This window comes from Giraffa tippelskirchi, chromosome 3 (assembly GCF_054371585.1).
Source record: "Giraffa tippelskirchi isolate mGirTip1 chromosome 3, T2T-mGirTip1v1.2.pri, whole genome shotgun sequence".
Taxonomy (NCBI): Eukaryota; Metazoa; Chordata; class Mammalia; order Artiodactyla; family Giraffidae; genus Giraffa; species Giraffa tippelskirchi.
Window position 1 is genome coordinate 48,736,057 of NC_137277.1, and position 27,170 is coordinate 48,763,226.

General features: G+C 42.3%; 1 protein-coding gene and 1 long non-coding RNA gene across 4 annotated transcripts in view; both read left to right on the plus strand.

Annotated features, from left to right (window-relative positions):
• HEATR6 (HEAT repeat containing 6) overlaps positions 1-18,212 on the plus strand; it is a 33,475-nt gene extending 15,263 nt beyond the window's left edge. For all 3 annotated transcript variants that reach the window (XM_081584496.1, XM_081584494.1, XM_081584495.1), the window contains 11 exons: positions 1,594-1,800; positions 2,169-2,268; positions 6,524-6,879; positions 8,180-8,302; positions 8,656-8,742; positions 11,621-11,755; positions 12,570-12,692; positions 13,411-13,535; positions 14,623-14,719; positions 15,752-15,956; positions 17,247-18,212. In XM_081584496.1, the coding sequence (XP_081440622.1) occupies positions 1,594-1,800; positions 2,169-2,268; positions 6,524-6,879; positions 8,180-8,302; positions 8,656-8,742; positions 11,621-11,755; positions 12,570-12,692; positions 13,411-13,535; positions 14,623-14,719; positions 15,752-15,956; positions 17,247-17,818 (2,130 nt within the window). In that variant the 3' untranslated portion in view covers positions 17,819-18,212. The remainder of the gene's footprint in view (positions 1-1,593; positions 1,801-2,168; positions 2,269-6,523; positions 6,880-8,179; positions 8,303-8,655; positions 8,743-11,620; positions 11,756-12,569; positions 12,693-13,410; positions 13,536-14,622; positions 14,720-15,751; positions 15,957-17,246) is intronic.
• Positions 18,213-23,538: 5,326 nt separating this feature from the next.
• Positions 23,539-26,579, plus strand: LOC145543331 (uncharacterized). Its single transcript, XR_014080646.1, has 2 exons — positions 23,539-23,623; positions 25,662-26,579. It is a non-coding gene; the product is annotated as an uncharacterized LOC145543331 (long non-coding RNA).
• The last annotated feature ends 591 nt before the right edge of the window (positions 26,580-27,170 follow it).

Here is a 27,170-nt window from a genome sequence, read left to right on the forward strand (position 1 = left end):
TCGTCTAATCAGAGGGTTAGCAGACTATGGCCAATGGGCTGAATCTGGCTCACTACCAGATTTTGTATGATCTATGAGCTAAGTGGTTTTTAATGCTTTAATTTTTTTTAATAAAAAAGAGTATTTTGTGACATGCAAAAATTGTCTGAAATTTAGATTTCACTGTCTAAAAGAAAAATTTTATTTGAAAATAGCCACATTTATTTATTTATACAGTGTCTGTGCTGCCATAGCAGAGTCGAGTGGTTGCAACAAAGACTCTGTGGTGTGCAGACTCTAGAATATAAAATTAGTACTACTGGCCCTTTACAGAAAAATTTTGGTAGCCCTTTATCTAAGTTCTTGGGTCAGCTGACTTGTGCTTAAGATTGCCCTCTCTCTCTCTGCCCCCCTACACACACACACACACACACCACTGTCCTCATACACTGTCAGCTTCCTAACGTTCTTAAGTGATTATGCTTAATTCCAAAGACATAAATTTGTTCTCACAGCAATAAAACTTTGGTTTTTGTTTATGATTCTACTCTATAAAAGGCATGTAGAAATGATTTATTTTGACTTAACTCCTGAACAACAGCAGCAATTTGGAGATAACATAGTTGAAGATTTTCTGGAAAACCTTTTTCACACCAAACTCCGACGTACTTCTTATTGAGTAAATATTTAGATTAGATCCTAAAGTTATAATGTTGATTCCTTGCGTTTTAAAAGTCTTTTTAATTGGCATTTTGGGGTGAGATGGCCAAAGAGGGTATAGTACTATTTCATTAGTAGTCCTGCATTTATCACCTACATTCCATTTTGGTTAAATTTGGCTTTCTTTCCATTTAGTTTTTCCTTTCTGATTTTTAATACTGCAGAATCGTCAGAGTACCAATTAAAAGTAATTAACCTTATAAAGAAAATCTTGATGCAAAGGCACTATCCCTGACAGATAACCGCAGTCCACTGACAGGTGCACGTATTTTCCTTTCCATCCATAAGGTTATATTTAATAGTGTTTCTTTGAATATCAAAGATTTTTATTGCAGGTAGTGTTATTTTCTGTACCTACGAATATTTCTGAAAGTTGGTCACTAATGGTGTCTGCCAAGCTGATTATACATGGAGTTCCAAATATCCTATTTAATTAACATTGAGCGCTCATGGATGCTTTAGGGTAGAATGTAAAGCAGAACATCCTCAGGAACTTTGATATGAAACAGATTGTTGATGGGTCTATCTTTTTCCACCCATCTCTTGTCCGTTGGCTTTATGCTTGACTAAAGTAGGCTTCTCGTCCTTAAGTTATTTTCATGCTTGTGATTTCAGGTTTTTATACTATGGTATAGCTTAGACTTATTCCCTACAGTAAGAAAACCTAACAGCAATGTGATTTAAAGTTCTTTGGTTTTTTTTTAAGGAGGGTAGGGAATGAGAGTGCAAGGGCCTTAGTCCACAGCTACTTTTAGGACCTGATAGAAATTGCCTTGCCTTTATTTGTCTAATTAAACTGATCTAAATACTTTGCAAATGAAAAGTATATATAGGAAGAAGGGGATTTGACTCCTGATTTTTAACTCACTGATGTGAATCCTCCTGAAATTTCAGACACGTGCCTGTGCCCTGCAAGTTTTATCTGCCATCTTGGAAGGCTCAAAGCAGTTTCTTTCCGTTGCTGAAGATACCAGTGACCACAAAAGGGCTTTCACTCCCTTTTCTGTAATGATCGCTTCCAGCATTAAAGAGTTGCACAGATGTCTTTTGTTAGCTTTGGTGGCGGAATCATCCTCACAGACCCTCACTCAGATAATTAAGGTAAATGTGCCAAGATATCAGTGAGTTGGCAGAGGCAGTTTCTCTATTTCAGTTTTGTGTAATGTTTATATTGCCCACAAATAAATTGACTTGATAATATAAGTAATTTTATTAAAGATAACCTGATTGGAAGTGTGTTCTTCCTACTTGTCTGCCACACTCTTTGTATGTCCAAATAAATGATTTACTAAGACAATTCCTTTAAGTTGTACCAAGTTCCCTTTTCCCTTTAAAAAAGAAAAAGGAAAAAAAGACTGACTTTCAAATGAATGTAAAGACTTTTGTTTTTTTAATTAAATGCTTTAAATTTTGTCTCTGTGCTGTGGCTTAATCAGGTCCATTAATGAGCTACTCTTTGTGTTTTGTAGTGTCTTGCAAACTTGGTATCAAATTCTCCTTATAACCGTCTGAAACTCAGCCTGCTGACCAAAGTCTGGAACCAGATAAAGCCTTATATCCGCCACAAAGGTTGGTGGTAGTTTGAAATTGATTGCTTCTTTATATCAATAAAATCTGGATTACTAGTTTAAAATATTCAGAACACTTTTATAACACTAAGATAATTCTATTTATTATCCTCAAACTTTGAGGGGAACCAGCTATCACCAGAACCCTACTTTTGATCCCTGAAGCCCCCGTCGGCACCACTGGAAAGAAGTAACTTGGAGAATCAGCTGTAAAGTTCAATGCCTTTTCAATGCATCAGTGCAGTGACTGGAGTATCCCTTTAGAATTAAGACTGAGCAAATCCTAGGGGTTCTGCTCTAGTGGGGCTTCCCTCGTGGCTCAGCTGGTAAAGAATCTGCCTGCAATGTGGGAGACCTGGGTTTGATCCCTGGGTTGGGAAGATCCCCTGGAGAAGGGAAAGGCTACCTTTTTCATTATTCTGGCCGGAGAATTCCATGGACTGTATAGTCCATGAGGGTCGCAAAGAGTCGGACACAACTGAGTGACTTTGACTTCATTTCTTCACTTCTGCTCTGGTATATAATAATTCATAGTCTTTAGATATAAGTAGAAAATGTATAGACAGATAGACATCTTCCTCTTTTTGGAAAGAAGTGGAGTATTAAACCTTGTTTTGCTAGCAGGGTAATGTTGGCCTGATACAGTGAATGTGGAAGCATTCCTTCCTCTTCAGTTTTTTACAATAGTTTGAGAAGGATTGGTATTAAGTCTTCTTTAAATCTTTGGTAGAATTTACCTCACCCTTGAAGCCATCTGGTCCTGGGCTTTTGTTTTGGGGGGAATTTTTTGATCAATGATTTGATTTCATTACTAGTAATTGGTCATTGAATGTTTTTAGAAATTTATCCATTTCTTCTTGGTTGTCCAGTTTGTTGGCATACAACTATTTATAGCGATCTCTTATGATCTTTTGTGGTGTTGGTTGTATCTTCTCTTTCATTTCTGATTTTATTGATTTCAGTTCAGTCGCTCAGTCATGTCCGACTCTGCAGTTTGGGCCCTTTTATTGATTTGGGCCCTCTCTGTTTTTCTTGATGAGTCTGGCTAAAGGTTTTTCAATTTTGTTTATCTTTTTGAGAACCAGTTTTTGGTTTCATTGATCTTTTCTATTGTTTTGTGTGTTTGTGTGTGTGTGTATCATTTTATTTATTTCTACTATGATCAATCCCAAAGAAAGGCAATGCCAAAGAATGCTCAAACTACTGCACAATTGCACTCATCTCACATGCTAGTAAAGTAATGCTCAAAATTCTCCAAGCCAGGCTTCGGCAACATGTGAACCGTGAACTTCCATATGTTCAATCTGGTTTTAGAAAAGGCAGAGGAACCAGAGATCAAATTGCCAATATCCACTGGATCATCGAAAAAGCAAGAGAGTTCCAGGAAAACATCTATTTCTGCTTTATTGACTATGCCAAAGCCTTTGACTGTGTGGATCACAATAAACTGTGGAAAATTCTGAAAGAGATGGAAATACCAGACCATCTGACCTGTCTCTTGAGAAACCTGTATGCAGGTCAGGAAGCAACAGTTAGAATTGGACATGGAACAACAGACTGGTTCCAAATAGGAAAAGGAATACGTCAAGGCTGTATATTGTCACCCTGCTTATTTAACTTACATGCAGAGTACATCATGAGAAACGCTGGGCTGGAAGAAACACAAGCTGGAATCGAGATTGCCGGGAGAAATATCAATAACCTCAGATATGCGGATGACACCACCCTTACGGCAGAAAGGGAAGAAGAACTAAAGAGCCTCTTGATGAAGGTGAAAGAGGAGAGTGAAAAAGTTGGCTTAAAGCTCAACGTTCAGAAAACTAAGATCATGGCATCTGGTCCCATCACTTCATGGGAAATAGATGGGGAAACAGTGGAAACAGTGTCAGACTTTATTTTTTTGGGCTCCAAAATCACTGCTGATGGTGACTGCAGCCATGAAATTAAAAGACGCTTACTCCTTGGAAGGAAGGTTATGGCCAACCTAGATAGCATATTTAAAAGCAGAGACATTACTTTGCCAACAAAAGTCCGTCTAGTCAAGGCTATGGTTTTTCCAGTGGTCATGTATGGATGTGAGAGTTGGACGGTGAAGAAAGCTGAGCGCTGAAGAATTGATGCTTTTGAACTGTGGTGTTGGAGAAGACTCTTGAGAGTCCCTTGGACTGCAAGGAGATCCAGTCAGTCCATCCTAAAAGAGATCAATCCTGGGTGTTCATTGGAAGGTCTGATGTTGAAGCTGAAACTCCAATACTTTGGGCACCTCATGCGAAGGGTTTACTCATTGGAAAAGACCCTAATGCTGGGTAGGATTGGGGGCGGGAGGAGAAGGGGACGACAGAGGATGAGATGGTTGGATGGCATCACCGACTCGATGGACATGGGTTTGGGTAGACTCCGGGAGTTGGTGATGGACAGAGAGGCCTGGCGTGCTGCAATTCATGGGGTCGCAAAGAGTCGGACACGACTGAGCGACTGAACTGAACTGACTCTGATCTTTATTTTCCCTTTGAGTTTTATTTTTCTTTTTTTAGTTCCTAAAGGAACTCAAATGGTTTATTTGAGATTTTTCTTACTTTCTGAGGTAGGCCTGTATTGCTATGAACTTCTCTTTTAGAACAGCCTTTGCTTTATGCAGTAGATTTTGAAACACTGTGTTTCCATCTTCATTTGTCTCAAGGTATTCCTTTTTGATTTTTTTCAATGACCTATTGGTTGTTTAATGGCATGTTGTTTATACTCCACTTGTTTGTGTTTTTTTCTAGTAGTTGATTTCTTGTCTCATAGGATTTTAGTCTGAAAAACTGCTTGATATGATTTCAGTCGTATTAAATTTATTGAGACTTGTCTTATTTTGCCTAACCCTCTGTTTGTTTGTATGTATCAGGTAGATCAGCTGCATCTCCTGTTCTAGATAGAGTGGCTAAGTGTAGAAGTGAACTCTGAGGCCCAGTAGTGTGGTTCCCCCAGGCACCAGAGCCAAGTGCTCCAGGAGTGTCCCCTGTGTGAGTGGCAGCTGCCCTTCTGTTGTTCCTGGGCCACACTTTCTGCAGGTGTGTTAGTATATGGGGTTGGCTCCCAGTGCAGCTGGCTGTAACTGGGAACTGAATTAGATTAGCATGTGTTAGGTGGGATCCACGTATGCATGCTAGTAAATTATATGGCAAGAGCCAGAACTGGTACCTGCCAGTGCTTGGCTGACTAAGGAGAGAGAGAGCGAGAGAGAGGAAGAAAAAAAAATTTTTTTTTAAAGTGGCACTCACTGGCTTCTCAGTAACCCTCAGGCGCATGAATCTCCTTCTTTGATCAGCTTCTTTTCAAACTGCTGTCTGTATGCCATAACCTGGAGCCAGTGAGTTTTTGTGCACAGCCTTTTGGAGTGGATTCACAATTCTCTACAGCCCTCCAAGTCTCTCTCTCAGGTGTAAGCCCCACTGGTTTTCAAAGCCAGGCTTTATGGGGGAATCATCTTCCTGGTGCAGGTCCCCTGGGCTGGGGAGCCCAACATTGGGTTCAGAACCCTCATTCCTCAGGAGGACCTCTAAGGCTGTGAAATCCCTCCTGCCTATGGTTTGTAGCACTCAGGGGGTGTAGGTCCCTCCCAGACCATGTCTCTGTCCCTCCTGCTTGTCTCAATATGGCTTTAAAAAAAAAAAAAAGTTGTGGAAAATTTTTCCTGCTGGTCATCAGGTCATTCTCCGAGATGGTGGCTCTACATGACTGTAATTTTCCTCTCTATGAGAGAGCCTAGCATCTTCCTACTGTGCCATCTTGTCCTGTCCCCTCACTTTAGCCTTTTGGACTCTGCAGTGGACCGCCACTCTTTTTCTTTCTTTCATGTTTGATATTCGAAGGGTCTGAGCCAGTTGTCTTTTTTTGGGGGGCGCTGCACTGGGTCTTCGTGTTTGTGCGGGGGTGTCTCCCTAGTTGCTCGAGTCACATGGGATCTTAGTTCCCCAACCAGGGATCTAACCCGTGTCCCCTACATTGGAAGGTGGATTCTTAACCAGTGGAACACCAGGGAAGTCCTACCAGTTGTCTTTATAGTATGTCTCACCCTCAATTTGTGGGATCTTTTCCTTTTGATGTTGTTTAACTTATACATGTGTTTCCTGTAAACTGGAAGTTCTGTCTAGATGTTTAATTAGATTCAGGTTAAACAAGAAAGTCATAATTCTTAATTGCCTGCAGGGATAATTATGATCTCTATGGTCACCGTTCCCATGGTGATAGGTTCTTACTGTTCCCTTTGACAGATGTTAATGTTCGTGTGTCAAGTCTCACACTGTTGGGAGCCATAGTGTCCACTCACGCACCTTTACCTGAAGTCCAGCTACTTCTACAACAGCCCTGTTCTTCCGGACTCAGCAGCAGCAGCTCAGCCACTCCTCACCTCAGTCCTCCTGAATGGTGGAAGAAGGCCCCTTCAGGACCCTTTGTAGAAGAAGGAGCAGTTAGCTCACCTAAGTTGTCTTCAGAGCCCTGCTGGCTCATTCGACTTTGCATTTCCATTGTTGTTCTGCCCAGGGAGGATTCCTGTTCCGGTAGCGATGCTGGTTCTGCAGGAGGAAGCATCCATGAGCCATTCCCCATGCGGTTGGAGGCCTTGCAGGTAGGAGGTTTCATTTCCTCTTCTCTGAAATGGAAGTAATCATTCTTTCTTCACAGGGCTTCCCTGGTGGCTCAGCAGTGATGAATCTGCCTGCAATGCAGGAGTCACAGGAGATACAGGTTTGATCCCTGGGTTGGGAAGATTCCCTGGAGGAGGGCATGGCAACCCACTCTAGTATTCATTCTCACCTGGAGAATCCCTTGGACAGAGGAGCTGGTCACAAAGAGTCAGACACAGCTGAAGTGACCTAGCACACACGTGCACACACACACACATTCTTTCTTCACAGGGTGATTACTTCATGAGGAGTAAGTCTGTGAAAATAATGTAAAATCAAGCCATGTGTCATTGGTATTAGTGGGAGTTGTGCATCAATTCACATTTTAGGTGTGAATGCTTTGTTGTTTTGGGGTGGGTAGGTGGAGGGGCTTGGTTGTAAAATGTCAGATTCATCCATTTTTGTTGCAAGCCATTTTAGTCATCTCAGGTATTATATGGCCAGTAGGTGTTATAGATTATATAATAATTCTGAAAGAATGGAGTTAATCTTGGATATCTGCATCTGAAAATTAAAATAAATGTTTACTTCTCTTTGGTCTTATATCTGCTTAGAGACAGCAAAATATTTGATCCTTCAAAGGAAGAGAACCACCCTAGATTAAAGTATTTGTTTTTTCTGTATTCAGGTACGACCTAAGACACAGGTTTGGTGTTGGGGTCTGCTGCTAATTATCTGGTTGATATTACGCATGTCCTTTAAACTCTTAGGGCTTCCCTGGTGGCTCAGTTGGTAAAGAATCTGCCTGCAGTGCAGGAGACCCGGGTTTGATCTCTGGGTCAGTAAGATCCCCTGGAGAAGGGAATGGCAGCTGCTCCAGTATTCTTGCCTGGAGAATTCCATGGACAGAGGAGTCTGGTGGGCTACAGTCCATGGGATCACAAAGAGTTGGACACAACTGAGCGACTAATGCGCAACAGTTTAACCTCTTAAACTTTTTCAGTCATAGTTTCTTCAGCTAGAATTTTTAGTTAATACCTCCTTTGAAAAATTGTTCCCAGGCTTAAGTGAGACAGTAATGATAACCTTAAACACATTTTGTAGATTATAAAGCACCATAAAATTATATGATAATGCTTAGTTGATTTTAGTCATAAAATAAAGATTATGGTTGTTTTTCGTTTTATTCAACATCAGGTTTAAGCCCCTTGTTGAGTGTGAGTGATTTCTGAAATACTGGAACACTTTTGGATCTTGCAGTCCTGCATTCTGTTCTCAGGGTTAATCCTGTTTTCTCTGCAGGTGTTGGCTCATCTGGCAAGGGGCTACTTTTCGATGACACAAGTCTACTTGATGGAGCTTGGAGAGGTGATTTGCAAGTGCCTGGGGGAGGCAGATCCATCTGTCCAGCTTCATGGAGCAAAGGTAATTTTCACATGTGCTTTTTTCTTTTCCTCCTTTTAGGTTCTTTCCTCTGCCACATATCCATGAGTTCTGAGTTTCTTTAGGATGTTTCAGATAGGGAAGTGATACATTCTTCTATTTTCAGCTGTACATATAAACCCAAGAAATTGATTTGGTGATAAATTAACGAAATATACCTGGTGATTTTGTTCCTATTGAGAATGCCTCTGAGATAGGAGTTGCTAAGGAAAGAAAGAAAAGCAATTGGAAATTATTTTTCCCCTTGATTTGAAGTAATCTGTAAATTGAAGTTACTTTTTACCTCCATGGTTCTAATATTCATCTCTGATAATCTGTTTCTTTTATCTTGGCAGCTTCTGGAAGAACTGGGTACCAGCTTAATACACCAGTATAAATCAGATTCTTCTGTAGCACCTGATCAGAGAGTGCCAGTCCCCTTGGTAAGTAAATGTGTATTCACTGTTTTCTCTTTTCTTAGTGCTTCAGTCAGTTTTATTTTGAGGTTCAGTGATGGTTTCTTTCAGTATAAGAAAGTATCAGAGAGTTTGGTTTCTTTCAGTATCAGAAATTATGGTTTATAATTTAGGATGAGTAGGTTTTATTTGCATTTCATTTTATTTGCAGTTCAGTATGTGGTTATGTATAACATAGAGCCAGCAATGGAAGAACCAGTTTTGTTGCACAAAACCTAATTCTATTACTCAGTATGCCCAAGAGACAGACTAGAATGCTGGGAAGAGCCCAGGATTTGGAATATAAAGTCATGAGATTAAACCACTTAATGAATATTATGAACATAATTTCCTTGTTACAAAGAGGAATAAAAATCCTTGACTCACTGGACTTTTGGAAGATTGAATGAGATGTGAAAACTGGCAAATAGATGTTCAATAAAGCTCAATTTCCTTAACCCCTTCACTGCCAGCCCCGTCTCCCCATTATTTCCATTAGATTTTGTAATCTTAGATTATTTGTGTTGCCCCCACACTGCCAGTTATTCTCTGGAGGAGGAACACGTGAGCCCACCAAAGAAACCTTCTACTTAGTGCCAAATGCAAAGTCAACTGAACATGAGTGAGGTTTTCTCCCTCTGTCCTCCTCAGCCTGCCTGTCCTTTTTCTCTTCACAGTTTCCGTCATCCTTGCAGGGAATTAAGAATGTCTAGCCCTAGTCCTTCCCTAGACAGTCACTAAAACTGAAGTGTCACCATTTGCAGGGAGTTGTGTTGAGCTTCGCCATCAGACAGACCTGGGTTTAATCCAGACTTGTTCTCTTGCTCCATGTGACTTTGGGCAAGACTCTGAACTGCTCACACTTCGGTATTATTTCATATGTCAAAAAGGGATATACTATCTGTATTACTGATACACTGTTGACTGATAAATTATCCTAAACACTTAGCAGCTTAAAGCCATATCCTACATTTCTTCTCTCACATAGTTTCTGTGGGCCAGGAATTGGGGGCAGCTTACCTGATGGTTCTGGCTGAGGTCTCATGAGACTACAGCCAGGATGCTGGCAGGGACTGCAGTAGCCGAATTTGACAAGGGTGGGAGGCACCTCTTCTGCGGTGTCTCACTCACCCACACACCTTGCAGGTTAGTGCTGCCTGGTGGCAGATCTCATTCATTCCCTCCCCTTGAGGACCTCCCCAGAGAGCTGTGCAGAGTCTTCTCTGCACAAGGCAGCTGGCCACCCTTGCTCAGTTGCTAAGTCATGTCTCACTTTTTGTGACCGCAAGGACTATAGCCCACCAGGCTCCTCTGTCCATGGGATTTCCCAGGCAAGAATACTGGAGTGGGTTGCCCTTTCCTCCTCCAGGGGATCTTCCTGACCCAGGGGTTGAACCCACGTTTCCTGCATCTCCCACAGCGGGTTCTTTACCACTGAGCCACAGGGGATGCCCGGCCACCATTATAGCAATTTAATTGAGAGAGAGCAAGATAGAGCTATAGGATTTTTATGATCTAGCTTTGGAAGTTCCTCACTGATCAGCTCAAGTCAGTGTGTGTGGGGGTGGCCTCCTAAACATTAGGAAGTGAGAATCCTTGGGGGCCAGCTTGAAGGCTGGCAACCACACCTGTCTGTCGTCTTCTGGTTTGGGGCAAGAGGGCCCAGATTGGGGGTCTGGGTGATAGGATTGTGGAGGTGAAAGAACTGGCACGTGGGTACAGTGGCAAAATTTTGGACTAAGTCCATGGGCAGGAAATGGAGACACCAAAACCCCAGACAGATTTGCATGTGGGGCATGATACTTCAGGGTTTTTAAAAGCATAAGAAGGAAACTGTTAAAGGCACTTGCAGATGCCTCCTTTGAGGGGCATTGAAGTGAGAAAATTCTTCAGAGTGCTCAAAACAGAGCCTATTGTTCAGTTGAAGAATCTCCACTATGCACCCAGCACTGTGCTAGAGACTTTACACACAGTCTTACATTTTATTATCACACAAACTCTGCCAAGTAGATGTCTTTGCCCTGCTTTACTGAAGGGGAACCAAAACTTAGGTTCAGCGACCGCCCGAGGCTGCAGAGACTGGAAGCAGTGGCTGGAGGCCTCAGCCCCAGCTCTGCCTCTTTGGGCTCCAGCACACAGCCTCTGGGCCACCCTGGAACTCCGGCCCTGGGCCACCGTGGGGCAGGTTGAAAGAGCGCCTGGCTGGGGGTCAGTTGATCTGATTCTAGTCCAGCCCTGCTGCCCACTAGCAGGTTACCTCTTTGTGCCTCAGTTTCCTTGTGTGAAAATGGAGATAATGATATATTCTTCATTTAGTTGGGCTGAAATTAAAAAGAGTTGATGGGGGGACTTCCCTGGTGATCCAGTGGCTAAGACTCCACGCTCCCAGTGCAGGGGGCCTGAGTTTGATCCCTGGTCAGGGCCCGAGATCCCACATGCCGCAACTAAAAATTCACATGCCACGAGTGAGAGAAGATCCCAGATGCCTCAACTAAGACTCAGTATAGCCTAAATAAATAAATAAATATTTTTAAAAAATGCAATGAGTTGATACGTGGAAAGCATATAGAACAACACCTGGCATACGGGAAGCTCTGCAGAATATAAGCTGTTGCTGTCCTCTTCTTTTTGTCCCCATTACTACTGTCACTGTTGCTGCTTCCCTGTACCGGACTGCGGAAGCATTTAATTAGTTGCTTTCTAAAGTTCCTTTCATTGCTGCTGAGGAAGTACTAGTGAAAGCGTTTACAGCCAGTGACTGCTTTAAGGAAAACACGCCGTCAGTCTGGTCCCTGGCAGTAGTGTGAGCAGTGTGCTGGCTCCACTGTCATCTCTTGGGCTGCACTTAAAACTGTGCCTGTTCCAGGTGGTGACGTTCTGGACCACGATGCTCAACGGTCCTTTACCCAGAGCCCTGCAGAACGCAGACCATCCGACGCTGCAGGCCAGTGCCTGTGACGCCCTGTCTTCCATCTTGCCGGAAGCCTTCAGCAGTCTGCCGGTAACCTTTGGGGTGTTTTCTCATCTTTAATTTGTGATGCTGAGCATGAGAGCTTGAGTTTGATTTTGACTCTTTTGAACCAGTATTCAACATCATCTCTGAGGAAAAGGTGCATGTTCTACCTGAGTATAGGGTGAGGGCAGCGGGGAACAGCACTGAAATCTTAATGTCTCAGGGGAGCTTTTCCTCCCTGTGCTAAGAAGGCAGAGGGGAGAAGGGAAAGTAGCAGAGGCTTTGAAGTCACATTTTAGGATTTCAAATCTAAAAGTTAGAAAATCCTAGCTCTTTGGATTTGAATCCTAGCTGGTTTAAATCCTGGTAGCTCTTCTGCCTTCTAGCTCTTTGGTTATCTTAACTTCTCTAAAACTTAGTTTTATCACCTGTAAGATGGAAATGATGTGCATGATAATGTGAAGCATGTGAAAATGCCTAGTTTGGTGCCCAACACATGATGTATTTAGACTGCTGCTTCCTTTAACCCTTAATGGCATTTGCATCCATTCTTATTTATATAAATTAGTTTTTATAAGGAAGGCAGCATGATTAAAGTAGGAGAACAAAATGACCTGATTCCCACAGTGGTAGAGGTTACACGTAGTCACAAGGCTGTATGAGCCCTGCCTCGAGTGGGTTCTCTGATGTTAACTGGATCTGAGTTGAACCTTTGTTCTCTGCCAAGTTAGCCTCAAAGACTCAGTTGTGTTCACCTCCCTGACTGTGGATTCAACACAGACATGTCACAGTCACTTATTGAAGGCAATGGCTCACAACTATTTCACTCACGCTTTTGCTTGGCCTCCCTTTTTCATTGCAGAGTGACAGGCAGATCCTGTGCATCACGATGCTGCTGGGGCTGAACGACAGCAAGAACCGTTTAGTGAAAGCTGCCACCTCACGGGCCCTCGGGGTCTATGTGCTTTTTCCTTGTCTCAGACAGGTCAGTGAACCCACGTAGCTCCACCTTGCTGCTTTATAGTTGTTTTATTACTCTATGTGGTGATATAGAGCTCCTGAAGTAGACAGTAAACGCGACTAAATTGGTTTGTAATCTGGTTTCCTTAATTGCTACTAAAATATGCTAATGTCTGTAGTTCATTTAACTATTTTTCACATTGCCCAGGACCCTAGGCCAGTGAATGTTTAAGTTAATGTACAATGAAAAAAAGAAGTGAAATGGGACATTGTCATACAATAGTAATAATTTAGAAAGTTAATAAAATTTTAATACAAAGAAATTTCTCCTTCACTCTTGTTTGTGACATTTATCTCACTGAGAAGTGTGTAAGTGAACAGGGTGTATTTAGAAGTGTGTTTCATTGTCCACATCTCTTCCCAAGGTGGACATTAAGCCAAGTGCAGGATTCAGAGATAATTGTCACAGGCCAGGTTATAAGATGTTCGCAAGAGCAATCTGTAGTCTCCTTGAGTGTGCGTGGCACGTATCAGAATCATGGGAGACCTTCCTGTGGAATTTTAATGAGTATCTAAATTGTCATATAAGAAAACAGTAAATTGATTAAATGAATTTTGATTTCCAGATACAAGTTTGTGGTAAAGGTTCATATAGCTTTATCTGAAAAGAAAATTGAGAACTTTGAAGGTAGCAGTGTGAACTCTTAAGGTAACTACAGTGTTTTGTTTTGTTTACCTTACAGGACGTCATATTTGTTGCAGACACAGCCAATGCAATATTGATGTCACTTCAGGACAAGTCTCTTAATGTCCGGGCCAAAGCAGCCTGGTCCCTTGGCAACCTGACCGACACTCTGATTGTCAACATGTAGGTGACTCAGCTCATTGTCTCTGGTTGACTTCCAAGGCTAAGGTCCCAAGAGGACATCTTTGATCCTACTAGAAAGGAATTAGCAGTAGTTCCCTTACATTATGTAGTCAGTCTTGTTGCTTTGTTTTGTTTTATATTCTATATTTATGTTATATTTATATTTATTTTATATACTATTAGTAACCTGTTTTTAATACATATATATAAAAAATACTCTATGCTGATACAAGTAACACATCCACATTATAGAAAACGTGAAAACTATAAAAGTAGAAAATCAAAACCTTAGTAATGGTTGCCCTATTTTTAAATATTGTATTTGTATATTTTTAAGTAATATATTCACAGCTTTATCCCCTAATTTCCCTCCCCAGAGGCCACTGCTCTTACGCATACACAAGTATCTTGCTTTTTGTTCCTTCATTCTAACATGTAACATGTATAAGCATTCTGCTGACTTCTACAGATTCTTTATAAATTGTTATTTGTTATTACACAGTCATCACTGTGTGCTGATTATTTCGCCATTCCCCTGTAACTGAACATTCGTGTTAGTGTAGGCTTTTATATGCATTGAACATTTTTGTGTGTGAAATCTCCCTTGTGAGATCCCCTTTTTGGTTACATCCCTAGATGTAGACGGAGTAGGCACTGGCAGCCCACTCCAGTGCTCCTGCCTGGAAAACCCCATGGACGGAGGAGCCTGGTGGGCTGCAGTCCATGGGGTCGCGAAGAGTCGGACACGACTGAGCGACTTCACTTGCACTTTTCACTTTGATGCATTGGAGAAGGAAATGGCAACCTACTCCAGTGCTCTTGCCTGGAGAATCCCAGGGATGGAGGAGCCTGGTGGGCTGCCGTCTGTGGGATCACACAGAGTCGGACACGACTGAAGCGACTTAGCAGCAGCAGCTAGATGTAGATCTACTAAATCAAAAGGTGTAAACCCTAAATAAATTCTCAGTATAATCTGAACAGATTTGTGGAGCTGTTTCTGTAGTTACACTGAGTAAGTATATTTGTACATGTGTATGTTTAGGTGAGTTTTACAGTTAACGTGTTTTGCTTGCTTTGGGTCGGACAGGGAAACACCAGATCCAAGTTTCCAGGAAGAGTTCTCAGGCCTCCTGCTCTTGAAGATGCTGCAGTCAGCTATAGATGCTTCCAAGGATAAAGACAAGGTAGACTGACAGTACAACCTCATATTTCTCAGTTAGACACTTAGTGTATTACAGTTTTATCTCACCAAATTTATCCCTGTTCAAAGCAGATTGAGAGTGTACTCAGGGTATATAGTGTACACTCCATACTTGTACAGTTTCTTTCCTATCTCATGAAAAATATCAGTGCCATTTGTAAGACTATTCCATGGTTGTTCTTTCCAAAAGTCTCTTAGTAGAATTGACAAGTCAGAAAGATGGGCAGCTTGGCTTTGAATATTCCCTGTTACACTATCAAGTTTTAAAAGTGTAAACGTGCACTTTAGGGTCAGCAGACATCAACCAAGTTCAAATCCTGGCTTGCGCTTTAGTAGCTGAGTGACCCTTGGTGCATTATTTAACTTCTCTGAAGGTGAGTTTCCTCATCTGTGACCTGAAAATCATTCCATATACCTCATTGGACTCCAAGATGCCTTTTATTACAACACCTGATGACTTTTATTACAGCACCTAGCATAGCAGCAGGCCCAAACCAAGTGCTTGACTTAGTCAGTGGTTTTAAAGACCCAGGAAGCCCTACCATAGGTTAATTCAATCAGAATTAGTTTTTGTTTTCTTAGAAAAAGCTCCTCAGATGATTCTAGTATGTTGCAAAGTTTGAGACTTTAGGCAGTAAAGTATTGGACTGGAGTTATGAAACCTAGGTTTTCCAAGCCTTGCTGCAAACCAGCCGTGTCCTTTTGCCCCTAGGCCTTACACACCATCTCTGTAAAACAAGGAAGATAGACCTCTCTGAAGTCCCATCTGACATTAAAAAAAAAATCAGGGCAAGGAACTGTAGAACCTCACCTCTCTGATGACTCAGAATGTTGACCCCACAAGACCTTGCAGAGTTCTAAGAACCTGCACCTTTATAAGCTACATTTTTCATTACCATTGCTTTAAGATGTTTTGGGCCTCCTGTTTGTTTGTTTGTTTTTAAAACTAAAATTATACTTTCTGACACATATCTTTGGCAAAACAGACTTCTAATGCTTTTATATCTTACTCCAGGTAAAAAGCAATGCAGTCCGAGCCCTTGGAAATTTGCTTCATTTTCTGCAACCTTCTCATATAGAAAAACCCAGATTTGCTGAAATCATTGAGGAGGCTATCCAGGCCCTGATTTCTACTGTTCTGATTGAGGCTGCCATGAAAGTTCGATGGAATGCCTGTTATGCAATGGGAAATGTATTTAAAAATCCTGCTCTTCCCCTCGGTAAGAACGTTTCCTTCTTCTCTCTGATGGAGGGCTTCTTTGGACAATACACACCAGTCTCCATTATTAATAAAACCACACTGTTATCCACGGTATTTTACTGAACACCCCAGTTTAAGGCAAAGGTGAGATAAACCATGGTCTATATATTTAAAGGGGTATTGTGTTGCTACTTAAAATTATGTTTACAGAAAGTTTTTGATAATCTGGGAGGATAGTTCTGATGTTAAGCAAATGAAAATGAGATATGGAAATTGTTTCTACAGTATGATCTAAATAAATGGGTAGAAAAAAGACTGAAAGGAAATTAACCTAAATATTGACAGTGATTGTCTTGATGGGATGATAAGTAGGATTCTTTTCTGCTTTTATTTTTCAAAATTTTCTGCAGTGAGCATACATTGTTTTAGCAATCAGGGAAAAATTAAAGGGGAAAACAGACATGGAAGGAAGAGGGTTTAACCGGAAATCCCACAGGAGCTGGTGGCACTGGGGTGGAATGCTGCAGGCGAGCAGGGATCTGCCTCTGAGAATGACAGGCCCTGCATCTCAGTACATCAGCAGTGGCTGATAGCTGCTCTGGGGTCTGGATCACAGCCTCCAGATCCTACTCACTTGAATTGCCAGCATTTCTGAAACACAAGGATGTCTTCCTGAAGAGGTGACGTTCTTCTGGACTAGCAGAACCTGCATTGCATTAGGGAGGTCTGTCTCTGCTCCCTGTACTGCTAGAAGCGTCCAGGTAGACCAGTCAGCCGGGAGCCAGTGGAGGTGTAGCCTCATGGCTCCATCCACTGAGGAAGCAGCCTGAAGTGGCTTTTGGCATTGGCACTCATTGAACTGGGTATCTACTCCTGTCTTCAGAGGCAGCAGAGGAGTTGGGAAGGGCTGGGAGCCTTAAGGAAGCTGCATTGTACTCTGCTGCCCATCTTCAGGAATAAGACCTCCCAAAACGGAGTGGGTAGTGGTAGCTCTGACGAGGAATAAAGCTGGCTGACTTTCTGGGGCCAACAGGAAGGGACTGAAGACAGGAATCTGGGCATCATCTTCTCAGTATTAGGAAATTGAGCCTCCAGTTAATCTGAGTACTCTGTCCCCCAGTCACTGCCAAGACAGTATTTTCTTTTCCTTTGCAATAAAATGCAGGACCCGCTTTTTAAATGAGAATTAAGTGAAAACATGGAAGGACTAACTTGAGCAGTGGTGTATGTGCTTCCTTCAGCCCCCTTCTCTCTCCCCCCACTTACTTTTAAACCTTCATTTGCTCTAATGACTATGGATTCTTTCTAGAAACAGCTCGGTGGACCTCCCAGGCCTATGACGCCCTGACATCAGTTGTGACATCATGCAAGAACTTCAAAGTGCGCATCAGATCAGCCGCTGCCCTGGCCGTCCCCCGCAAGAGGGAGCACTATGGGTCAGTTGAGCAGTACGCTCAGATCTGGAATGCCCTGGTCACTGCCTTGCAGAAGAGCGAAGACACCACAGACTTTCTGGAGTTCAAGTACTGTGCCAGCCTGCGGACCCAAATCTGCCAGGCGCTGATTCACCTCTTGAGCTTGGCCAGCCCCTCAGACCTGTCCTGCATCAGGGAAACCCTCGAACTGCACAGGGACATGGTCCAATCCTGTATCCTGCAGTTTTTAAAGTCAGGAACAGAGAGAGATGACAGCGGAGCACCCCACCACCCGCAGGAAAGAGACCAGGTGGTCAGAACGGCCCTGGAGCACATAAACAGTATCCAGGCACTGTCTGGCGACCCAGCCAAAAGGGCCATCGTGGCCTTTTTAGAAGACACCCTGACCATTTATTTTGACTCCTTTGGATCTCAAATAGCACTCTTAGGATTAACTTATCGGTGAATATTCTACCATACTTTCCAGGTGTCAAGTGGAAACAGGAAGACCTGAGCTTGAGCCTCAGATGTGTGGGGTTTAGTCTTAGGGGCAGAAACAGTCCTTTCACTGTTTATTTAGAACGAGTTAGCAGCTACTGAAATTTTTCTCAGAGGGTTTATCCACGTTGCAGAGTGGTTTCACTGCCGTGGCTGTGGCTGTGGCTTCTAGAACCTCTAACTTGTGCATCTGGGAGCCAAGGAGTTGGGTTGTCCTGTGGACTGAGTAGGCTTGGGTTCTAAAGAGTGGTCTCAGAAGAGTATTTAAAAAAAGGAAAAAAGCAAAAGGATTTAGGAGTTAGAATGTTGTATATTGTGTCTCTGGGAATTGTTTTTCTTTTGTAATAAACTAATGTAAAGCAGTGTGCCCATAGTCTACCATTTTTGTCAAGTTGCATTTATAGAAAGCTGCAAGCAGAGCTGCTGTTCAGCCAGTTCATGCTGGTTCAGCTGCATCGGCTGCTAAAATACTGAAGGGGTTCCTTTCAGGTTGATAAATAGCTGTTGCAATGAGCTCCCCGAGTGGCACCCCTGGAAGCCCCCTCCATGCCTTCCCACAGCCCTGTAAAGATGAACTGGCATTCAGGGCCCTCTGGCCGAGGCCCATGTCCATTTCACCCTGGCCATAACATCAGCTTCTATCTGAATTTCCTAACACCCCTTAGGAGAATGTGGTCCCCTATGCTGAATTTTTGGTGGTTTTGCCACGTTTGGATTTGTGCCTTAAAAAGGATTATTTGTTTAATTTACATGATCACAAGGAGAGGTTTTTAGATTATATTTTGATAATGCCCAAGCAGTTATAAAAGTAGTTTCTCACTGAAACATTATTTATATTTAAATTTTGCATATGTCTCTTGACCACCAACTTGATTATAAGTGATTTCAGTCAGGAATTTAGAGATACATGATAGAAGATCCCACACTTCCACTTGATGTGGATAATTAAGAATCAGGGTACATAGAGTGAGTTTTGGCAGTATATTACGACTCAGGTGGTAAACAATCCACCTGCAATCCTGGAGACTAGGTTTGATCCCTGGGTTGGGAAGATCCCCTGGAGGACAGAATGGTTACCTACAGCAGTATTATTGCCTGGAGAATTCCAAGGACAGAAGAGCTTGGTGGGCTACAGTCCCTGGGGTCACAAAGAGTCAGACATTACTGAATGACTAACAATAGTTGGCAGTATATTATTTAACTGCAGTTATTTAGTTTAAAATACACATTTCAGAGCATCCATGTGTCCTTGTTTCTCCTTTACTCTTTGCTTTCTATGTTGCTGTTTGTTCAGAAAATATATTTAGGCAGAGACCAGGGAGCAGAGTATTCAAATAGCTGAAGTCTCACTTTTTTTTGGTAGAATACTAATTTCCAAAGCATGAGACTACCAGCACGGTAAAAACTACCATATAGAACATTCTCTGGACTTGCTTTTCTTTGGAGGATTCTGGGCAAGAATAGTTACAGAGCCCATGGAACTGAGTTGAACCTGTACTGACCCTGTCTTGAATCTTAGAACTTCCTTCTCTTAAAGGAATATATTCTTAGTAGCAGTTTATTTACTTGCTATTTTCATAAAAGTAAAAATATGCCATATATAACGTACTCCTGGTTCTTTGAGCTTTCACTGGTGGGTTTCTTGCTAAAATATCTGTGAAATGATTTTGAATGGTTTCCCTTGCTGATTTGCTTACTTTGAATAAATTTTTTTTCTTTCTAAACCTTTCACTGCTTTTAAGGCTTCCAGGTTTCTGAAAACAGATGTTAATGTTCATATGCAGGGAGAAACCAAGGCTAATAAGCACTTCCAGAAATTCCTAAGTGTGGACTGAGGGCTTTTGTCTGGATTGGATGCTACTTCTCTTCGCCCTGTGGTTTTGTGGCTGTACACTCAGGCTGAGGGCTCAGTAAAGCTGCCATCATGGAAGGAAGCCACCCAGAGAATAAAGGGCCAGGATTTATTTGCTGCAGAAACAGTAGGAAGTCTGGCTCTGATTCAGAATGCCAAATTCTGAACTTTCTTTTGATACATGATACTGATATTTCTCTTGATATTTAAAAGAAAAAATTTGGAGGAGGAGTCAGGTTGGCACAGAAATCTAGAGCAAACTCATTGAATCAAGAGCATTAGGAAACATTACTTACCTTCCAACCTTTCCTGTGAAACTCACTAATAATAAACCCACTTCCAGAACCCAGGGAAGATGCACACTATAACCTCTTGCAGATTTAGTTAATGGTAGAACCAGTGCCCTAAGGTGATGAGAGGTTAGACAGAAACCTCATCAAGAACACCAGGGCAACAACTTCCCTGATTTTGATATTTGTGCATGAATCTAGACCAGGAGCAGAACCTCACCACCAACTAAGTGAGTTCTAGTTATTCTGGTTCATTTGGCCTTCATGTCATTAACAGAGTGCAGTGGTTAAGAGCCTGGCTCTGCTCTCCATCTGTGAAAGTTATTTAACCTCTCATGCCTGGTTTTCTCATCTGTGAAATGGGGATAATGGTGCCTGCCTCATAAGGATGTTGTAACAGTGAAATTTGTTAATACATGGAAAGTTCTAAAACAACTTTTGGTAGAGAAGGGCATGGCAAACCACTTCAGTATTCTTGCCTTGAGAACCCCATGAACAGTATGAAAAGGCAAAACTATAGGACACTGAAAGATGAACTCCCCAGGTCAGTAGGTGCCCAATATACTAATGGAGATACGTGGAGAAATAACTCCAGAAAGAATGATGGGATGGAGCCAAAGCAAAAACGATACCCAACTGTGGATGTGGCTGGTGACAGACGCAAAGTCCAATGCTGTAAAGAGCAATATTGCATAGGAACCTGGAATGTTAGGTCCATGAATCAAGGCAAATTGGAAGTGGTCAAACAGGAGATGGCAAGAGTGAACATCAACATTCTAGGAATCAGCGAACTAAGATGGACTGGAATGGGTGAATTTAACTCAGATGACCATTATATCTACTACTGTGGGCAAGAATCCCTTAGAAGAAATGGAGTAGCCATCATGGTCAACAAAAGAGTCAGAAATGCAGTACTTGGATGCAATCTCAAAAATGATAGAATGATCTCTGTTCGTTTCCAAGGCAAACCATTCAATATCACAGTAATCCAAGTCTATGCCCCAACCAGTAATGCTGAAGAAGCTGAAGTTGAACGATTCTATGAAGACCTACAAGACCTTTTAGAACTAACACCCAAAAAAGATGTCCTTTTCATTATAGGGGACTGGAATGCAAAAGTAGGAAGTCAGGAAACACCTGGCGTAACAGGCAAGTTTGGCCTTGGAGTACAGAATGAAACAGGGCAAAGGCTACTAGAGTTTTGCCACGAGAACGCACTGGTAAGAGCAAACACCCTATTCCAACAACACAGGAAAAGACTCTACACGTGGACATCACCAGATGGTCAACACCGAAATCAGATTGATTATATTCTTTGCAGCCAAAGATGGAGAAGCTCTATACAGTCAGCAAAAATAAGACCGGGAGCAGACTGTGGCTCGGATCATGAACTGCTTATTGCCAAATTCAGACTTAAATTGAAGAAAGTAGGGAAAACCACTAGACCATTCACGTATGACCTAGATCAAATCCCTTATGAGTATACCGTGGAAGTGACAAATAGATTTAAGGGTCTAGACCTGATAGACAGAGTGCCTGATGAACTATGGACAGAGGTTCGTGACATTGTACAGGAGACAGGGATCAAGAAAATCCCCATGGAAAAGAAATGCAAAAAAGCAAAATGGCTGTCTGAGGAGGCCTTACAGATAGCTTGGAAGAGAAGAGAAGCAAAAAGCAAAAAAGAAAAGGAAAGATATTCCCATTTGAATGCAGAGTTCCAAAGAATAGCAAGGAGAGATAAGAAAGCCTTCCTCAGTGATCAGTGCAAAGAAACAGAGGAAAACAACAGAATGGGAAAGACTAGAGATCTCTTCAAGAAAATTAGAGATACCAAAGGAACATTTCATGCAAAGATGGGCTCGATAAAGGACAGAAATGGTATGGACCTAACAGAAGCAGAAGATATTAAGAAGAGGTGGCAAGAATACACAGAAGAACTGTACAAAAAAGATCTTCACGACCCAGATAATCACGTTGGTGTGATCACTCACCTAGAGCCAGACATCCTGGAATGTGAAGTCAAGTGGGCCTTAGAAAGCATTACTACGAACAAAGCTAGTGGAGGTGATGGAATTCCAGTTGAGCTATTTCAAATCCTCAAAGATGATGCTGTGAAAGTGCTGCACTCGATATGCCAGCAAATCTGGAAAACTCAGCAGTGGCCACAGGACTGGAAGAGGTCAGTCTGCGTTCCAATCCCAAAGAAAGGCAATGCCAAAGAATGCTCGAACTACCGCACAATTGCACTCATCTCACATGCTAGTAAAGTAATGCTCAAAATTCTCCAAGCCAGGCTTCAGCAATACGTGAACCGTGAACTTCCAGATGTTCAAGCTGGTTTTAGAAAAGACAGAGGAACCAGAGATCAAATTGCCAATATCCGCTGGATCATCGAAAAAGCAAGAGAGTTCCAGGAAAACATCTATTTCTGCTTTATTGACTATGCCAAAGCCTTTGACTGTGTGGATCACAATAAACTGTGGAAAATTCTGAAAGAGATGGGAATACCAGACCATCTGACCTGTCTCTTGAGAAACCTGTATGCAGGTCAGGAAGCAACAGTTCGAACTGGACATGGAACAACAGACTGGTTCCAAATAGGAAAAGGAGTACGTCAAGGCTGTATATTGTCACCCTGCTTATTTAACTTATATGCAGAGTACATCATGAGAAACGCTGGGCTGGAAGAAACAAAAGCTGGAATCGAGACTGCTGGGAGAAATATCAATAACCTCAGATATGCGGATGACACCACCCTTATGGCAGAAAGTGAAGAAGAACTAAAGAGCCTCTTGATGAAGGTGAAAGAGGAGAGTGAAAAAGTTGGCTTAAAGCTCAACGTTCAGAAAACTAAGATCATGGCATCTGGTCCCATCACTCCATGGGAAATAGATGGGGAAACAGTGTCAGACTTTATTTTTTGGGGCTCCAAAATCACTGCTGATGGTGATTGCAGCCATGAAATTAAAAGACGCTTACTCCTTGGAAGGAAGGTTATGGCCAACCTAGATAGCATATTTAAAAGCAGAGACATTACTTTGCCAACAAAAGTCCGTCTAGTCAAGGCTATGGTTTTTCCAGTGGTCATGTATGGATGTGAGAGTTGGATGGTGAAGGAAGCTGAGGGCCAAAGAATTGATGCTTTTGAACTGTGGTGTTGGAGAAGACTCTTGAGAGTCCCTTGGACTGCAAGGAGATCCAATTAATCCCTCCTAAAAGAGATCAATCCTGGGTGTTCATTGGAAGGTCTGATGTTGAAGCTGAAACTCCAATACTTTGGGCACCTCATGCGAAGGGTTGACTCATTAGAAAAGACCCTAATGCTGGGTAGGATTGAGGGCGGGAGGAGAAGGGGACGACAGGATGAGATGGTTGGATGGCATCACCGACTCGATGGACATGGGTTTGGGTAGACTCCGGGAGTTGGTGATGGACAGAGAGGCCTGGCGTGCTGCAATTCATGGGGTCGCGAAGAGTCGGACATGACTGAGCGACTGAACTGACTGAACTGAAAATCAAATATTTGTTTTCCTTGAATTTTCAGAGCACCGGGCAAAAACAATGTCAACACACCATGCGCTTTTAGGATGCCGGTTGAACAGCTGGAATGCCCTGACTGCACCTCTAGGTAGTGAACCTGAATCCAGCAGGGTGGGATGGGCACTCCCCCCAGGCACTCCCCCAGGACCTCTATGGCCAGCCAGAAACAGCCCCCTATCGGTCCCCACAGATCCCTAATGGGCAAGGGAAAGGACAACAAGTGAGTTCCGCCTCATGACCCATCCCTGAGGGCCAGTCTTTAGAAATGATAGATCCAGTTTACACAAACTTCGGAATTACACCTGTTTTTTAAAGAACAGCTCTTCTTAGCAATTATGTCCTTGGGCAAGTTTCTAGACCTCTAATCAGTAAAATGGGGATAACTACCTCATGGAGTTTCAGGAGTCAGTCACGTAACACATGTAAAGCATTATCTTGGAGCCGGCACAAAGCAGACGCTGCCCTCGTTACCCTTTATTTTCCTCCCCAGGCTTGACTGTCTCCTCATTAGGGTGAGATCTCTGGAGTGGGATATTGGGGAAGGAGTTTCTAATCTACTTCTAGTACAGTCCTTGAGTTCTCAGGTCTAAACTAAAGCTCATCTCTATGGATGAGGATGTTATATTTGGTCACTTCAGTTCAGTTGTTCAGTCGTGTCCGACTCTCTTCGACCCCATGGACTGCAGCATGCCAGGCCTCCCTGTCCATCACCAACTCCCAAAGTTTACTCAGACTCATGTCCATTGAGTCGGTGATGCCGTCCAACCATCTCATCCTCTGTCGTCCCCTTCTCCTGCCTTCAGTCTTTCCCAGCATCAGGGTCTTTTCAAATGAGTCAGTTCTTTGCATCAGGTGGGCAAAGTATTATATTAGGATTGGGCCAAATTCTCAGCAAAACAGCATTCATTTGCCATTTCTGCCCAACACTCCCAAGGACCCTCGCGCTGCCACCAGTAACAGTAACCAGGGAGAAGGTGGTGGCGGTATGGCTGCTCCAGGGACATAATTCAAAGAAAAGCAGCTGTGTTGGGGAAAAGCCCTTCCTTGAGAATTAATTGCTCTGCAATCTATTCTGTGACCTACTAGAAGTGACTGTAGGAACACAGGTGTTTTTTTAAATTTAGAAGTTCTATTAAAATATTACCACAGTAATAGGTCAAGTAAGAAAATGCAAATGGTCATTTTATGTATACTGAAAGAGCATTTGATAAAACTCAGTGTCCTTTTCTGATCAAAATTCCTTTAAAAAAATTTAAAAAGATATTTTATTAACATTATGAAATATTTCTATCTTGAAGAGTGACTTTGCTAAGGTCACAACCAAGACAAGCAAGTCTATCATCACCACTGTTACCTAATATTGTATAAGATTTGATGGTCAATATGATTAAATCAAAAGCAGAATTTTTCAGAAGTTTTTTAAAGAGAGATTCCAAATTAGCATTATTTGTAAAATACCAGTCTGAGAGACTGAATTCATGAATCATTATTTGTAGAAAATCAAGAAAATCAGCTCCGAAAATAACAAAAGTTTTGTAAGGTAGCTGGTTACAAATTAGGCCAAAATTAATAACTCTTCTGTATATCAACTATAACCAATAAGATTTTATGTTTAAAAGATCTCATCACAGTAGCAACAAAATATCAGGAGTAATCTAACCAAATTGTACCACAAAGATTTTGTGAAAAAAAATTTTTAATTGAAATTTTTTAAAATGTCATTGAAGACATTTTTAAAAAATGAAAAGATATACCATGTTCTAGATAGAAGGACCCAAAATTATAAAAGGACTGTGTCTCTCTGAATCCAGGAATTTAGCTAAATTCCTATCAAGATAAAAAAAAAATACTTTTAATGGCAAAATGATTCTAAAGTTCATCTGGAAAAATGGACATAAAAATTCAAACCAAGGAATTTGACTTTTAGCCACCACACCGTGCCTGGACAGAGCAGGGTGGGCGGTAAGCAGGGAGGGTGTGCAGGGAGAGAATTTATCCTCAGTTAGGGTGCCTTAAGGGTGCATCACGTTTTTCAGCCTTTGTAAATCCACGGCTCTGTGATATAAAAATCCATCTCTCATTCTTACTCCAGTGCTAGTCCACCCTCTCTCTCTCACTGAACACAGCTAGAGTGCCGGGACTCAATGCATGCAGCTGCTGTCTCGAAAAGGAAAGCATAACAGGAAAACAAGGGAAGGAAAGGGAGGAGAACTCCAAGCACCATCAAACTGACAGTAAGTTTACTGTTATTGCCCCCTGGTGTCTCCTGGCCTGGACCCCAGATGGACAGAATCCTGGACCCGCACACCATGCAGACAGAGCTCCTCGAGAAGCTCTCTTATTTCTGCCCCTAGGATTGGGTATGAGGGACTGTGTAGGTCAGGGAGAGAGGGGGACACCCCTGTTTGTTGCTTCTCCCCCCTCCCACCCCTGCCCCTTGGCAATCCCAATGCAGCCGTGGCTGTCACAGCCAGGCAGGTGCCTAAAGCTTCAGGGAGGGGAACCCTTCTCTGACCAGAGGAAGTGTGGTCCCAACAGCAAGAGAGTGAAGCCCATTGCTTTCTCTTGCTCTCTGAGTTTTTCTCACTTGACCTTGTGGGAATATTTTGTTGATAAAACTATGACACCAGAGGGACTTTGGGAATGAAGGAAGAGTAATAGATGTGGGAAATATTTGGATAAATAGACTGTTTTTCTCATCTTAAGCTTTTCATAACGTGTACAAACTTCTGATATTGTCTGATGGGGTCTTCAGTGAATATAGGTATGTATGTGTGTGTGTGCTCAGTCGGGTCTGAATATTTGTGACCCCCTTGAACTGTAGACCACCAGGCTCCTCTGTCCATGGAATTTTCCAGGCAAGTATACTGGAGTGGGTTGCCATTTCCTATTCCAGGGGATCTTCCCAGCCCAGGGATCAAACCCTCATCTCTTATGTCTCCTGTGTTGGCAGGCAGATTCTTTACCACTGTGCCACCTGGGAAGCCCCAGTTATTCACGTAAAAATTGCCATCTAAAGAGGAACAGTAAAGAGATCTATATGGTAGTAAGATTTCTATATTTCACTTGAACAACAAAAATGTTAATTCCAAACAATCTATGAAAAGTTAAGTATTTTGTAGTCGCTAGAGAAACCGCATGCACACACATACACACACTACACAAAAGATATATTCAAAAACTCACCAAGTGATTAAGGTGGAGTATTAAAAATTACCCAAATAATCCAGAAGAAGACAGGAATGAAAAACATAGGGGGCAAATAGAAAACCCAGTATAGTAGATCCAAGCATATCAACAATTACATTAAGTTTAAAAGATCTAAATATACTAAAAGAGATTGTCAGAATGTAAAAATACCCAAGATTTGTGCTAAGGCTAAAGTCGATTCAGTCGTGTCTGACTCTGTGTGATCCTGTGGACTGTAGCCTGCCAGGCTCCTCTGTCCATGGTTTTCCAGGCAAGAATACTGAAGTGGGTTGCCATTTCCTTCTCTAGGGGATCTTCCCAACCCAGGAATCGAACCAACGTCCCTTATGTCTCCTGCACCAGCAAGCGAGTTCTTTATCACTACCGCCACCTGGGAAGCCCCTCCAAGATCCAACTATACGCTATTTATAAGAAACCCATTTAAA